General features: G+C 37.2%; 2 protein-coding genes across 2 annotated transcripts in view; one reads left to right on the top strand and one right to left on the bottom strand.

The window, feature by feature from the left end:
• Positions 1-15,550, top strand: part of LOC115220010 (ATP-binding cassette sub-family B member 7, mitochondrial) — a 52,880-nt gene that overhangs the window by 33,254 nt on the left and 4,076 nt on the right. The gene's annotated exons all lie outside the window — the stretch shown is intronic.
• Positions 4,660-13,234, bottom strand: LOC118766349. The gene is made up of 2 exons (XM_036509735.1): positions 12,217-13,234; positions 4,660-5,154 (listed from the first exon to the last, which is right to left on the bottom strand). Exons 1-2 carry the CDS (start codon positions 12,324-12,326, stop codon positions 4,794-4,796), a joined length of 471 nt encoding a protein of 156 aa, XP_036365628.1. The 5' UTR covers positions 12,327-13,234; the 3' UTR covers positions 4,660-4,793.

The raw sequence follows: 15,550 nt of genomic DNA, 5'->3' as shown, positions 1-15,550 counted from the left end.
TCACCTGTGATGGACTGGCGTCCCATCCAGGCGAGGAATGTATATGCCAATGAAACTGGGAAACCAGCCCTTATGAGCCAGGCATTGCTCAAGAAGGAACAAACAACAACAACATTACTCAGCTGGTATCTTTTTTTTTAATCAACCCTGAAAGATGAAAGGCAGAGGTGTAATTTGAACTCAGCACATAAAACCCCAGAAGAAATACAGTTAAACATTTCATCCAGCATGCTGACAGTTTTGCAAGCTTAATAATGGTTTCAAATTTTGGTTCAGGGCCAGCAGTTTTTTTTTTCCATTTTTTAGGGGCACAGGGGTTACTCTATTACATCGATCCCAGTACTTACTTCATTGACCCCAAAAGGATGAAAAGCAAAGTTGATCTCAGTGGGATTTGAACACAGAACATAAAGACTGTTGAAATGTTGCTAAGCATTTTGTTTAGTGTGCTAACAGTTCTACCAGCTTGCCACTTTCCACCACCTTAATAATAATAATAATAATGATAATGATAACAAAGGTAAAAAACATCAGGTGCATGGTGATGCTCTCACAATAAAAACACACACACAAACATTACCTTACTTTAGTTTATGAGACACATGAGTTTGCACAGAAATTCTAGTGATAACTGTATAAATGAAGCTGAACCTTTAAGGGCAGGTCTCTTACTCAGCAGTGGTTTAGTATTCTAAGACAGCATCAGTACATAATAGATGAGGAAGAATTGGACATGTGAAGATAGTGATGCAGTGCTACCTGAAAATTGAACCCAAAGTAAGAGGTTACAGAAAACATATGTTAAAACACTTTGGTTAAAGAAAGGTATGTTTGATGTAACAGAGCAGAGACTAGTGGACCAGGTTAATGCTATTAGGAGAAATAAGTGGAAGACAGAATTAGAGGTAGAAGATATCACCAGACAACTAAAACAGAAGGGCCAGGAAATAGAACAGCCAAACAACACAAACCAGGATTAAGCAAGATGTATAAGCGATATTGTTGAAGCCAAGGAAGAGCTTACAAGAAAAAAATAACAGTCAGAAGGGGAAAACTGACACCAGCAACTTAAGTAAGGAAGATCGGAAGATTTTAGATGAGTTGAAGGAAGTAATGAGCGAAGAAGTAAGAAAAAGATTACCAGAGTTAAAAGGTGTTAAAAGGTTAGAAGGAAATAGTTGGATATTGCTTGGAAAGTAGATGTTGTTATCAGTAGGATACATACTAAAAATATAGGTCACGCTAACTTACTGATTTATGTGGGAGAGGTAGTTGCTACTAATAGACTAGGTATTCCTCAAGAAAAGAATAGGAAGAAACAGATGTGGAAAAGGAGATTAGAAAAGAAAGTGTAGACTTTCAGACAAGATTTGAGTAGAATAGAAGCCTGGAAACAGGACAGTGAGGAAACAAGATTTAAATCTTCTCTCAAAAAAAAATGTTTAGTCAAAGAGTAAAGACTGGCATGAGAAGGCTTTGCATGGTAGATTTCCCAAGATAGATGCAGAAAATAGTAATAGAGAGACACAGTTGTGGTTGAAGAAAGGAAGGCTGTAGAGGGAGACAGAAAGTTTGTTAGTAGCAGCATAAGATCAGGCATTGAGGACTAACTGGATAAAAGCCAAGACAGACAAAAATCAGGTAGTTTCCCAATGTAGGAACCTAGGGAGAATAATCCTCAGAGTTGTGTAGAAAGCTAGGATTTGACCATACTGGTAAGTGGTATGAACATGAACCTAGTAAAGTTCTAGAAAGTAAGAAATATAAGATGTTGTGGGATTTTAACATGCAGGCTGACAGAGTAATAAAAGCTAGAAGGCCTGATTTAGTAGTTGTAAAGAGAGAGAATCGAAAGTACCAGGCAATTGACTTTACAATTCCAAATGATAAGAAAGTCAATATGAGAGATATAGAGAAAATAATAAAGTAGCAGGACCTAACCATTGAGTTACAGAGGGTTTGGAAAGTGTGGGTAAAATGTATCCTTGTAGTTACTGGTGCATTAGGAACTATTCCTAATGATTTGAACAGATTGATAGAGGAAATAGGCATAAAACTTACTTTAGTACAGCTCCAGATTCTTGGTATCTTAAGTTATTTGTAGCCCAATATTCAGAATTCTTTCCAACAGTCTAATCTGTTGTGCATAAATAATAACAATAATAATAATTAATGACCTGATACAGTACCAGGCAGTGGCTTGATCTTAACTGATTGGAAGTGTTATCATGTACATTGTTTTGTTTTGGTATAAAAGATGGGCTACAGCAAATATTCTGCTCAATACCACAGATTTACTTGTCAGTTGTTTGACGTTAACCAGTTGAGCATGTCCTTTAGTGGCTGACGATATGTGCATCTCTGATCACGAGCAGAAGTAGTGGGGGAGCATCATAGCCATGTGTTGAGAGGGATTCTTTGGGGTTTGAATAATTCACCTCTGGAAACATGGGTGTTTCATTCAACATCCTTAAACAACCCTTATTCAGGGACCTTTTGAGCGGGATGGGTTACTCGACCAGAAGAAAATTCTAACTGGGCCCCACCTGTAAGGTCATGCACTGTTTATCCTGATATATCACCATGTCACGCACATATGGTTGTGATGCATGTGCCTGGTGTACCCTTATCAGACGGGTAGTCATGATGGGTATACTGGGCTTTGTATATTTAACCCCAGTGTCACTTTGATGGCATGCACTGCTCTCTCACTTAATAATAATAATAATAATAATAATAATAATTATAATTATAATAATGCTGATGTTATCAGTGCTGGCCTCACAGATTAAAAGTCAACTGCTTATATCCTACTTATCACCTGTAGTGAGTTGCATCATTGCTAAAGACATTTAGTCTTTCCTGGCCTTTTTTGTTCTACATACAGGATCATTGATTACACAGTTCACAGTTCACAGTAAGCAACAAGAACACTGTATAACTGACATGTAATTTGTTAACTTTTAAAGATTCCCATACTACATAGACAATAGACATTACCAGTAGTAGTGTTATTATCCAAGTTATATGAAAATCATACTTTTGTACTGGTAACTTGAAATAAGTTATCTCTCTCATGGTTGGTTGGTTGGTATTGAACCCCAGGTTTCCACTGATCTAGCCAACCTATGACCAAAGGTGTTCTTGCCATGGTCATCCTGTCATTTATTTCAGGCATAGTACATCTAGGATTATATTTTCCAATATGTGTGCGACTATAAGTTTTATAGTTGACTCTTACCAGTTTCGTGTTGAAAACCCTATCAGCTCAATATCCTGTGCTCTGTTAGAGGAAGACTACTACTACTACTACTACTACTACTACTACTACTGATACTACTACTACTACTACTACTACTACTACTACCACTACTACTACTACTACTACTACACTACTACTACTACTACTACTACTACTACTACTGCTGCTACTACTACCACAACCACCACCACTACTACTATTGTTGTATGCTCTGCTGTTATACATTTGATGGGTTTCAAGCATAGCATATTGCCATTCTTCTGTAAAGCCCAACAACTTAATAACATAAGCTCAGCTCCTTTCTCCATGTTTTTCTTCATCATTTTACTGCATTGAATCTTTCACCTTCAGCATCAGGCATTTTTTTCATTCTACATGTTCATCAACCTCCATAAGGACACAAAATCCCTGATCTTTGTTTCATTTCATTTATTCATTTTTGTTTTTATGAGAATCCGAGCGTGGCCGTTCGCCAGCCTCATCTAGCACCTGTGTCGGTGGCACATAAAAAGCACCATCCGAGCATGGCCGTTCGCCAGCCTCATCTGGCACCTGTGTCGGTGGCACATAAAAAGCACCATCCGAGCATGGCCATTCGCCAGCCTCGTCTAGCACCTGTGTCGGTGGCACATAAAAAGCACCATCCGAGCATGGCCGTTCGCCAGCCTCGTCTGGCACCTGTGTCGGTGGCACATAAAAAACACCATCCGAGCGTGGCCGTTCGCCAGCCTCGTCTGGCACCTGTGTCGGTGGCACATAAAAAACACCATCCGAGCATGGCCGTTCGCCAGCCTCATCTGGCACCTGTGTCGGTGGCACATAAAAAGCACCATCCGAGCATGGCCGTTCGCCAGCCTCGTCTAGCACCTGTGTCGGTGGCACATAAAAAGCACCATCCGAGCATGGCCATTCGCCAGCCTCGTCTGGCACCTGTGTCGGTGGCACATAAAAAGCACCATCCGAGCGTGGCCGTTCGCCAGCCTCGTCTGGCACCTGTGTTGGTGGCACATAAAAAACACCATCCGAGCGTGGCCGTTCGCCAGCCTCGTCTGGCACCTGTGTCGGTGGCACATAAAAAACACCATCCGAGCGTGGCCGTTCACCAGCCTCGTCTGGCACCTGTGTCGGTGGCACATAAAAAATACCATCCGAGCGTGGCTGTTCGCCAGCCTCGTCTGGCACCTGTGTCAGTGACACATAAAAAGCACCCACTACACTCACGGAGTGGTTGGCGTTAGGAAGGGCATCCAGCCGTAGAAACACTGCCAGATCTGACTGGGCCTGATGAAGCCTTCCAGCTTCACAGACCCCAGTTGAACCGTCCAACCCATGCTAGCATGGAAAGCGGACGTTAAACGATGATGATGATGATGATGATGTATAAATCAAAAAATTCAAATGCTTCATTTTATTTATTATTTATCAAAATATAAAAAAGAAAAAAGTTATACAAAAATTTGGAAAAATAAGAAAAAGAGAAAAAAAGCCATTCAGTCTGGAATGTAGCAGCATAAACCAGTGATCTTCAGTTTTATGATAAAGTAACTTCTTCAGTTATCAGTTTGATTCTCGTGTCATCACCACTCTGCATTTTATTCTTAATCATTTCCCTCTCCAGTTTGAGAATTTCTAATTTGATCTTATGCCTCTCCTCTTTCATGTCCATCAATCTTTTCCTGTCTTCTTTCGACATATTCCCTTTTGAGAAGGAAACGTGGCCAAAATTTGACTTCACCCTTCCACCATCAAATTGCCATCTTTTATCAGCATTTACTGGGACCAGAGCTGTAGATGTTGGTTGCGTCACTATGTCTTGAGGACTGCTAGACTCCGGTAAGGTGTCTGGAATGATGTTTATGAAAGGATCTGGCATGGTCGCTGATTCACTGAATCTGAAAAAGCAAACATTAAAGAAAATACAACACACTTTATACATTAAGAAACTTCTCGGAATTTAGGTTTTATGACATGTTTAGAAGCGACATATAGTGTGTTCTGTGGAATTAAGGTTACAGTAGAGAGATAAATCAGAAGCCATCTTAGTGAACTTCTTTTTCAGTAACTACTGCTTTAAAATAACCACTTTGTCTTATTTCAAATTCTGTTTACACCCTTTCAGTAGAATTACTAATCTTTATTTGTGGATTTTCAAAGGATGAATTATAAATTCCATTGTAAAAGATGGCAGAATCATTAGAGCATTGGCCAAATGTCTTGTTGTGTTCTGGCTCTATGCATTCTGAGTCCTAATCCCACCCAAGGTCAACTTATCCCTCCGGGGTCAATAAAATAAAGTACAATCAAGTACTGGGGTTGATGTTATCAACTAACCTTCTCTCCTCAAAATTGCTGGTCTTGTGCCTAACTTAGAAACTAGTATAATAGAATTTAACCTTTTGGAAATTGAATTCAGACACATGAGGCATGTGACTATGGCCTTGTAAAATATCCTGTCCCATATAGTACCTATATATCACATGTTCACCTTACACATTGATAATCTCATTACACTGACTACCATTATTGCTACTATCACAATCATCAGTATCATATTAATGTCTATTTTCCAATAAAGTTATAATTAGAATATGTCTGCAACATTATCTGATCCTTTATCATCTCATTGAGAGACCCAGTTTTCTTTCTACTTCTTCTCAAATCTTCTTTTTACTAACTCTTCTGTGAGATTTTCCCAGCTTCTTTCTCAGCTCAGTTACACTCAATCTTTCTAGTAACTTAAAATTATATCCAATTTAGACTATATTTAGCTATGTTATTGTTGGTACTTTTAATTCACTACACCTGTTTCAATAGCATACAATACTGCTGCTTTTAAACACACCTCCCTATCATACAACTTCAGACTTCATAAATATGCCTCATATAGCCCACTAATTTCATTTCCCATGTAGCACAACTTTACACTTTTTTACACTCCTCATTCTTAGAGTGCCATGTAGTATTACATGGGAAATATATGTAGATATTATACTTACCATACAGTCTGCATTTTGTACATTGAGAGAAAATCGGGGTTTTTTTCCCATCAGAAATGGCAATTCTTGAAGCTTTTCCCCATCCTCTTCAAATTTTTACTACTCTACTATTATTCATTCTTGCCTCCAAACAGCATTGGTGTTCATAAAGCATTATAATGGAACTAACCTAGTTTATCACAGTTTTAATTTTACAAATAGTTTTAGTAAATGGTTAATACTTTGAATAAAAATGCCTTTTATATATTTAATTGTCTCAAATGACCATTATAAAATATCTTTTGATATAATTTTCTAGTTAACAATACTTCTAAAATACTGTTTACAATGGATTTCTACTTATGTAAGTTGGTAAATCTAATATGCATTCAGTTAAAACAATTGCAGCTAATTCTATCTATTGTTCTAATGTGTATTTAATGTTTCATTTAGTTTATTCCACTTAAAATATTTTTGCCTTTGTGTTTTATTTCATTTCACGGGAGGAGAGAGACGTGCTCTTTCAACCTGACATCATTGCATTGGAACTAAAAGGATAGAATTTATCAAACCGTTACTGCATGGGGGTTTATGGCTTTTGTTATTACAACAGAAGCTGGTAAAGTTGCCAATGTGGTGTGGGGTGGAGGAGTTACAGTTAAGTTGTTGTTAGGATTGGGGTTGTTGTATAGCCCTGATCAAACTGTTCTATGGCAAAAGACAAGGACAAGGACCCATCTTCTCAGTTATACAATCTTTTCACCTAACTGAGGACTATACCTTACATCTGATATGCAGTGCTGTAGATATTTAGATATGGGTGTATTTTTATGAACAGCTGGATATATGAGTTAGTGTGTGTGTGTGTATGTCTCTGAAAAAGGTATATCTAGATTGATAATCATGTTTAATTATATGTAAGCATACTGTGTGTGTGTGTTGGTGGTGCGATATTCATTTAAAACTGTGAGTGAAGAATTCCATTTTAAATTTCTGGAAATTTTCCTTTAAGCAAAGTGTACCTGGCAGTATCTGTTAGAAATATGTTGTAGTATGGCAATGAAACATGAGATGAGCATGAGAAAAACAGAATTGAGTATGTTCTGTTGAGTGTAACACTATTTAGGAAGATGCCTAATTGTATGGGAATTAAGGATGCAACTGGGCCTTAAAGGTGTTCAGTGATGTTTTTGTGATTTGTAATGTGAATAGATGATAAAATGCATGGTAAAAATGTGGCATAGAGTTGATGGAGTAAAGCACGTTTGGTAGCAATGGATCAAAGATGTCATAGCAATGTTGTTTCAGTTTTACTAATGAGCTTACTAATCAGAAAATATCTAGGGATGATATCTGCTTTATGTCAGGATAGTGAAACAAGGAAGACGATACAGAAAACTCTGAGTAGAACATCACTAAAGGGAAATAGATGAGTTTAGGTGATGGAGTAATGGAGCAATATATTCAATTCATTCTAAGGTGCTGAAACTGTTGTAGTCAAAGTTGAAGAGAATTCAAGTAGCACAGAGTCAGGCTAGGGACTGTTTTTTCAATTACTTAAGTTTTTGGTGCAGTCCCCCAATGTTTAGGTTGAGGGTGGATGTACCATCACAAATCTATATAAATGTTGAATCTTCATAAGAGTGAAAGCTAATTATAATTAGCTCCTAGATAGATTAATTGTTTGGTATTCAACAGATTATACGCTGCTTGTTAATCCATGTTTTTTTCTAAATTAATATTGTACCAAATTGCTGACTCAGCTTAAAATATAATTGTTTAATCTTGGTTTATCTTGGATTATCTATGCAAACAAAAGCTTAACACCATCTGTTCTATAAATAAATAGCCTTGTGAAGGTTCATAAAAAGTATTATTTTAGACATTGCCAAGGAAATAGCTACAGCTGCTGCTGCTGTCATTATTGTTGCAGGGTCTATTTATTGCTTGGAGGAGACATAACAGTCGCTAAGCAAATAGAAATTCCTTTCAAATTAAGTAGGTACTGTAGTTTCAGTTCCCAATTGAAGCTATTTCACTCTTTATGTCGACTACTTCTCTTAGATAAAGCACAAATTTCATAATAGCCCATTTCTGTTTGCCCCCTAAAATTTAGAAAACAAAAAAAAATATTAAAAAGGCATACACTGAGATGCACACAAACACACATGTACACAAGCACCCACACATTTTGAATTGTCATGTGAAGATGTCTGTCAAAAAATTCTAATAGTTAGTTACATTCCTTCAAGATTGTAGGGTTTAGACAAAATTTGACAGCTGTCAGCCACAACAATGCAATGAACAGATAACTAACCTTTTGTGTGTAACCAACTTCTACATTCCGCTTATTATTAGTTACTTTCCATCTCATCTCTCTATATACAAATGGCAGTTTGTCTGTCTGTGTGTCTGTCAGGTTGTACCCTCACCCTGACCACGGCTTTCAACCAATTCTGATGAAACTTGACACACATATAGCCCAATGTCATAATTCAAAACTGATGCAGCGAAAATTTTGAAAAGTTGCCCCAGTTCTGAAAAAATCGATAAATTCGACATGGGGTCGAGAATCTAAGCTTTTTATATGCAAAACATTTTCTGTCTAGGGGACACAACTCGACCTTTTTATCGCTCAAAGGGACAGCTAGGAACATCGTATACACAGAAGTATTCGAGTGAAGAGAAGACATTGCAACCTACACATGCGCCTTCGTTCCCTAGAGAGAAAGGACCCGATTGGAATTAGCCGTTGCCTACTAGGGGCTCTTACATACCCGGGCAATGCCGGACTATGCTACTAGTTGTTAAATAAAGGGAAGCATAAGCTTTGTAGTTAGGTAGTTAGGTTCTGTGTATCAATGTTAGAGAAGGGATGTTTTGAAAGCCTTTTTGAGGAAGAAATAAAGAAATAATAATTGGTTCCAGACAGACGCAGGAGTGGCTGTGTGGTAAGTAGCTTGCTAACCAACCACATGGTTCGGGTTCAGTCCCACTGCGTGGCATCTTGGGCAAGTGTCTTCTGCTATAGCCCCGGGCCGACCAATGCCTTGTGAGTGGATTTGGTAGATGGAAACTGAAAGAAGCCTGTCGTATATATGTATATATATATATATATATATATATATATATGTGTGTGTGTGTGGGTTTGTGTATCTGTGTTTGTCCCCCTAGCATTGCTTGACAACCGATGCTGGTGTGTTTACGTCCCCGTCACTTAGCGGTTCGGCAAAAGATACCGATAGAATAAGTACTGGGCTTACAAAGAATAAGTCCCAGGGTCGATTTGATCGACTAAAGGCGGTGCTCCAGCATGGCTGCAGTCAAATGACTGAAACAAGTAAAAGAGAGAGAGAGAGAGACTGATTACACACAACAGTACAATTTCAAGTTTTCATATGAATAGGCTCACACACACACACACACACATACTGTAATTCCCATTACATCTCCTGGTAGTTAATTCTACCTCACATAACATTCCAGATTCACTACACTATGGCTGCAGGCAACATACTCTGACTTCAACACTGTAAACCAGATGGGTGTGCAGTTTTGGGCTCAGTTAAAACAGAAATATAACGGTGTATTTGCAGCTTTTATTAACCATTTAGAATTTAGACCAACCACATCCAGCCCAAATATACCTCTTGTTTTCAGTTCAAACTGGCCAAGTCTAGCCTCTTGTATCCACCCTACTTTGTCATTCTAAAAATGGACAATAACATCATTGAAATCTCAAAGCTATAAGTCAATGCATGATTAATTCAAAACCAAATGAATAAACAAGTTTTACATTTGACAGATTAATTTGAATGTTAAAGAATCAAGCCATTTAAAGGTAATAGCAAATGGCAAAGGTGTTGCCCAGAAATCAGCAACTTCTTTTTGTAGTGGTTCATTTTAAATTTTTATTTTTACATTTGCTCATAGCCCTTATGTATATTATATTATATCTCACTAACCCAAGAAATGTTGGCTATGCCCAGGTCAACTGTTTAAAATTTTATCTGATGATGGTGGATTGTATATTATGATGTAATCTTTTACAACTACATAAAATGAAATTCTTCCAAAACAGTTGTCATAAATTTTAAATGCCATTCGTGTTAACTATTTTATACCTACACCACACCAAAGAGTCAGATCAGTGGTTACAAATTGGATTTGGTACTTGCATATCTATGGTATCCTACTAGTGCTTGAAGTCTATAGTATTTTATTTCACTGTGAGCTTTGTGTTTGTACCTTGCCATTTTCTGGCATCTTACATGTTGATGTGCCTTGATTCTTAAGGAAACTTTATCATGAATTTACTTTATATATAATAAAATCCCTGAATATCCTTCCATTTCCATCAATGCTTAAACTCAGTTTAATATGTTACTGATTTTATTGTGTGATTAGTGTACCTGCTAGAAAGAGCAGCCAAATTTCCCTAATATCTTACGTTACTGATTTTATTGTGTGATTAGTGCATCTGCTAGAAAGAGCAGCCAAATTTCCCTAATATCTTACGTTACTGATTTTATTGTGTGATTAGTGCATCTGCTAGAAAGAGCAGCCAAATTTCCCTAATATCTCACCTTACTGTTTTGAAAAGAGGAAGCATTCATTGAACTAAGTAGTTTTTTTTTTATATACAGCTGGATGGAATGGTTAGGAAAGGAATGCTTTTGATCACAGGTCTGTATTATCAGAGTTGGCCAGTGGCTAAGTAACATGAAATCAATGTCTGTGTATCTCTCTCTGCTTCCTTTGGAATTGAACTTGGTGTTTTTTATTAATAATTAGTGTGACTGTATTTCTGCATACCAACTTGTAACAACTCCACTGCTCTTAAACAAGATAGATTGTCATTAAAGTTATTAAAAATTACTGACAAACAGAAAAAGTTTGTGATGATTACAGACACACTCAAACAGATATATATAAATACATATATAAAATGAAATTATTGTATACAGAGCTCAGGTGCACCACAACTTGTCATAAAGTACATGCAGTAATGGAGAAATGTCTGGAAAGCGAACAATGTATGAGTCAGATACATGCTTGTGTGTGTATGGAGGGGAGAAAATCAGGTGTAGTGTTTGCGAATCTCAGAAAGCATGGAAGTTTTGAAGGATGCAGTGCTCTGACAACTAACAACTGATGCCGGCAGAGAGAGAGAGAAATGGACAGACATAGATATATACATGCAACATAAATAAATACCTACATTTTGAAATTTTTTAAATGAAAAAAAAAATTTAATAATAGAGTTTGTCACATAATGAAGAGACTGATACCCTCTCATCTCTCATCATCTTGCAAAGTGATGCTGGTGAGTTAATTCATTTCCCTGTGATGTTAGAACACGCTATTCTAGGCTTGTTTCATAAAAGTTACCTAAAGATAGGATTTCTACCAAACCACAAAAAATAAAATGTCTTTTTTTTTTTCCTTTTTTTTTTTTGAAATTTGTGGCCATCCCTTTAACCCTGTTGCATTTAAACTTGCTATATCCAGTCGAAATATTCCATCTGTTTTATGTTTGAAAAGACCAGCTCCAGGCTCTCATCTCACAACCACCCTAAAATATCATTCTACAAATATGGAACCACTTCATCAAAATCTCACTCACAGCTATGAGATAAAGCAGGATTAATTTAAAGCATTGTGAATAAATAAGCATTTAATTTGACAGAGGAATCTGAATGGTAGAGGGTTAAGATGTTCAATCACAGACATAATATAACTAAGTTTTGGTATTTGTGCCACTAGTACCTACCATGAGCAAGCCCCCAAATCCTTTATTTCTTATTGAATACCCAATAAGTTCTGAAGACACTGCATCCTTTAAGGCCCTCATGCTTTCCGAAATCCACCGAAACTACACCTGATTATATATACACTTTAGATGAGTTGTAGTGCACCTGAGCACTGTACACAATTATTATTATTATTATTATTATTATTATAATCTAGTTTACTTACATCATACAGTTCCACCAGCAGGAACAGAGATCACAGAGAGACATTAATTTAGTAGATGCTGGTGGACAGTCCATCATTTTCTTGTTGCCACTATTTGCCTGTCCCGGCATGTCTTGGTGTATAAGTTTATAATTTTATATAAACAAAAATATTTGGTTTATGTATATGTTTTTTTTTTTTGTCCTTCTTTCTCTTGTTCTTTATAATGTACTGTAGTCTGGTGACTGTGGTATATTGAGATGCTTGTGGTCTGTAGTACTTTGTAGCTGACCGTGATGGTGATGCTTACATGTGATGAGAAAGTTCATAGGATAGTTAGCTTTGGGTTAGAGTGTGTTGTGGTGGTTAGTGATACTTTGGTAATAAATTCCTCCTTGTCTTTTTGTTGTTCTTTACAACCAGGAAGTAACCAAACACATATACAATATGCAATAATAAAGATGAGACAGCCTCGAAGTACAATCGCCAGGTAGTGTCTGATTCAGACTGAGCAGTTAATTGTGGGTGGTAGTGGTGGTGGTGACGATGATGCTGGTGGGAGAAGTTATGTGTGGTGGTGGTGGTGGAATTTGATGTAGCAGGTGATGAGGATCAACTGAGAGGCTAATAGTTTCAGGATGCCCTGGGGGTGTGATGGGAGTTTCTAATCCTACTAGAAGAGAGGAGTGCATACATGTATATGTATATGTGTGTGTAATTAACATTGTTAACACAGGCTTCTACAGTCATGTGACGTTTTTGTGTCTATTGTTTAAAGGGCCGACCCAGTATCTTGTATGTGACTAGTTTGGCTGTGGATGGGAGAATCGTTGTTGTTGTTGTAGTGGTGGTGGTGGTGGTCTGTTGATGCTGTTATTATTCTTGTTGTTTAACCCCAGGCCGTCCTAACCATACCATCTATCCAGTCATTTCGTATATATGGCTACATTTTCAAATGTGTCCTTTTTATAAGATGACATGGTGTGGTTAGAGGACAACTTTGGCTGTTATTTCTAGCAGATTGAGCAACGACATGGAGGCCTCTCTCTTTGGCTTGTAGCAGTGTATGGTGGTGGTGATGATGGACTAATTGTACACTCTAGCAAATGCTTTGCTTTTTAATCCCTACTGTGTTGTTGATGGTGTTAGGAGAGGTTTAGTGGGTGACTGGTGGTGGTTGGAATAATTGTCTGTGTTTCTATTATCTAGGCTTTTAGATATATTTAACACTTGCAACAATATAAGCGTACTTTGTGTGTGCATGTGTATGTGTGTATTGTGTGCATATGTATGTGTATATATGTATGTATATATATATATATATATATATATATATATATATATATATATATAATATATATATATATATATCTCTTATTATAAAAGGCAGATTTTATCTGCCTCCTTTGGGAGTTATACAAATCTACAATATAGGATTTCTTCAATTACAATTTACCTGGCATTTTTAAGAGTACAATGCATCGCGTCATGCCAGGTCCAGTTTTTAAAATTTAAACTCCAATTAAGCAAAATTTACAGAAAACTCACATTCTGGTGTGTGTGTCAATGCTTTCTTAGTCTGGTTACACCACACGCAAACGCACACACACAGTGGGCAACGAATAAAATGAAAGTAAATAGCGACAGAGTGATTTGAGCAAGACTAAAGTGAAAGTATTCTGTCTATGACGCTGATAGATACATGAGTAAAATGTATGGGAAGCTAAGAGCTAAGAGTGAGTGAAAATGTTCTTGGAAGAGAGTATTAGTAATAAAGTAAACATACACTCATACATACATACATACATCATACATACTACATACATACATACATACATACATACATACATACATACATCATACATACATACATACATACACATACAACATACATACATACATCATACATACATACATACATCACATACAACACACACACACATCATACACACACATACATACACACCATCATACATACACACATACAATCATAACATACATACATATAACTACATACACATACACACACACACATACACACAGTATTGAAGCTTGAGAACAATCAGATACATTTGCAACACATCTGTTGAAAATATTATTGTTCACACACCATATACATATATACATACAGACAGACAGACAGATAGACACACACACACACATGATCCAGCATGGCCACAACCTCAAGGCTGAAACATATAAAAGAATAACAGAATATAAATGTGTGCAAAGTACAAGAAATATTAATGCAGTATATGGGGATTGGACAATAAGCATAAGGCAGTGTCAATGGTGGTTCCAGAAATCCCGAGCCATAAACTACAGCCTAGAAGACGAGCCTCATCCTGAAAGATCTGTAGAACTCGACAAGGACATCCTGAAAACCCTGGTGGAACAAATTCATCGTAACTGTTGAGGAACTAGCAGAGAAGCTTGGATTTGGTCATTCAACCATTCATTGACACCTGTGTGCTATCGAAAAGTCAGCAAATTGGGTCAATGGGTTCCTCATGAACTTTCCGAGTCTAATTGCATGCAGAGAGTGAATGTATGCTTTCTTTGCTGTCATTCTCACCACTACTGCGCTATGTAATCTATATATATAAAACTGTAGTTGTGTGAGTGTCTGTCCCCTTCGATTTAGATTCCTAACTACTCCCACATTTTGCGGTACAGTTTAACCAAATCGGGTAGCTTATAGTCGTGATTCATATCGAGCCCGTCTGAATATTAGCGCGTGTCTACGATGAGTCTACGATTTTAAAAATAATTTAACATCATTTTTATTCCATTTTAATGCATAATTTTTCGTGTGTCGATGGCGGCGGAGTTGGCGTCCACGCTCACACCTGCACCTGTGGGGAAGGGAGTGTAAGGAAATCAACGTCGTAATGCGTTGTCAAGGAGACCAGTGTTCTTTTAGAACAACGACTTCATGGCTTGAAGACACCAAAACAGAAATGGCTAAGAAAGCATCTACATGAGTCTACGATTTAAAAAAAATTACCATCGTTTTTTTTTTTCCTTTTAATGCATTTTTTCGCTATTATATAAGGGAAGTAACTCTCTAAAAATGTCTACGATGAGTCAACGATTTTAAAAAAAATTTACCATCATATTTTTTCCATTTTTAATGCATTTTTTGTGCTATTTTTTGGCTATAACTCTCTAAAATGCTTATATAGTTATTTCCCTTACAAACCCGAGCAACGCCGAGCGATACTGCTAGTATATATATAAACGGCAAAATGTTTGTGTGTGTGTCCTTATACAAATCCACAATTTTTCAGTATGAGGGCTCTCACTTTCTATGGTCATTCAAACCGTCCAAGGTGGTCGTGCACATCTCTACATT

This window comes from Octopus sinensis, linkage group LG15 (genome assembly GCF_006345805.1).
Source record: "Octopus sinensis linkage group LG15, ASM634580v1, whole genome shotgun sequence".
NCBI lineage: Eukaryota > Metazoa > Mollusca > Cephalopoda > Octopoda > Octopodidae > Octopus > Octopus sinensis.
The sequence above is the reverse complement of the archived record's forward strand: the minus strand, read 5'-3'. Positions and strand labels throughout refer to the sequence as shown.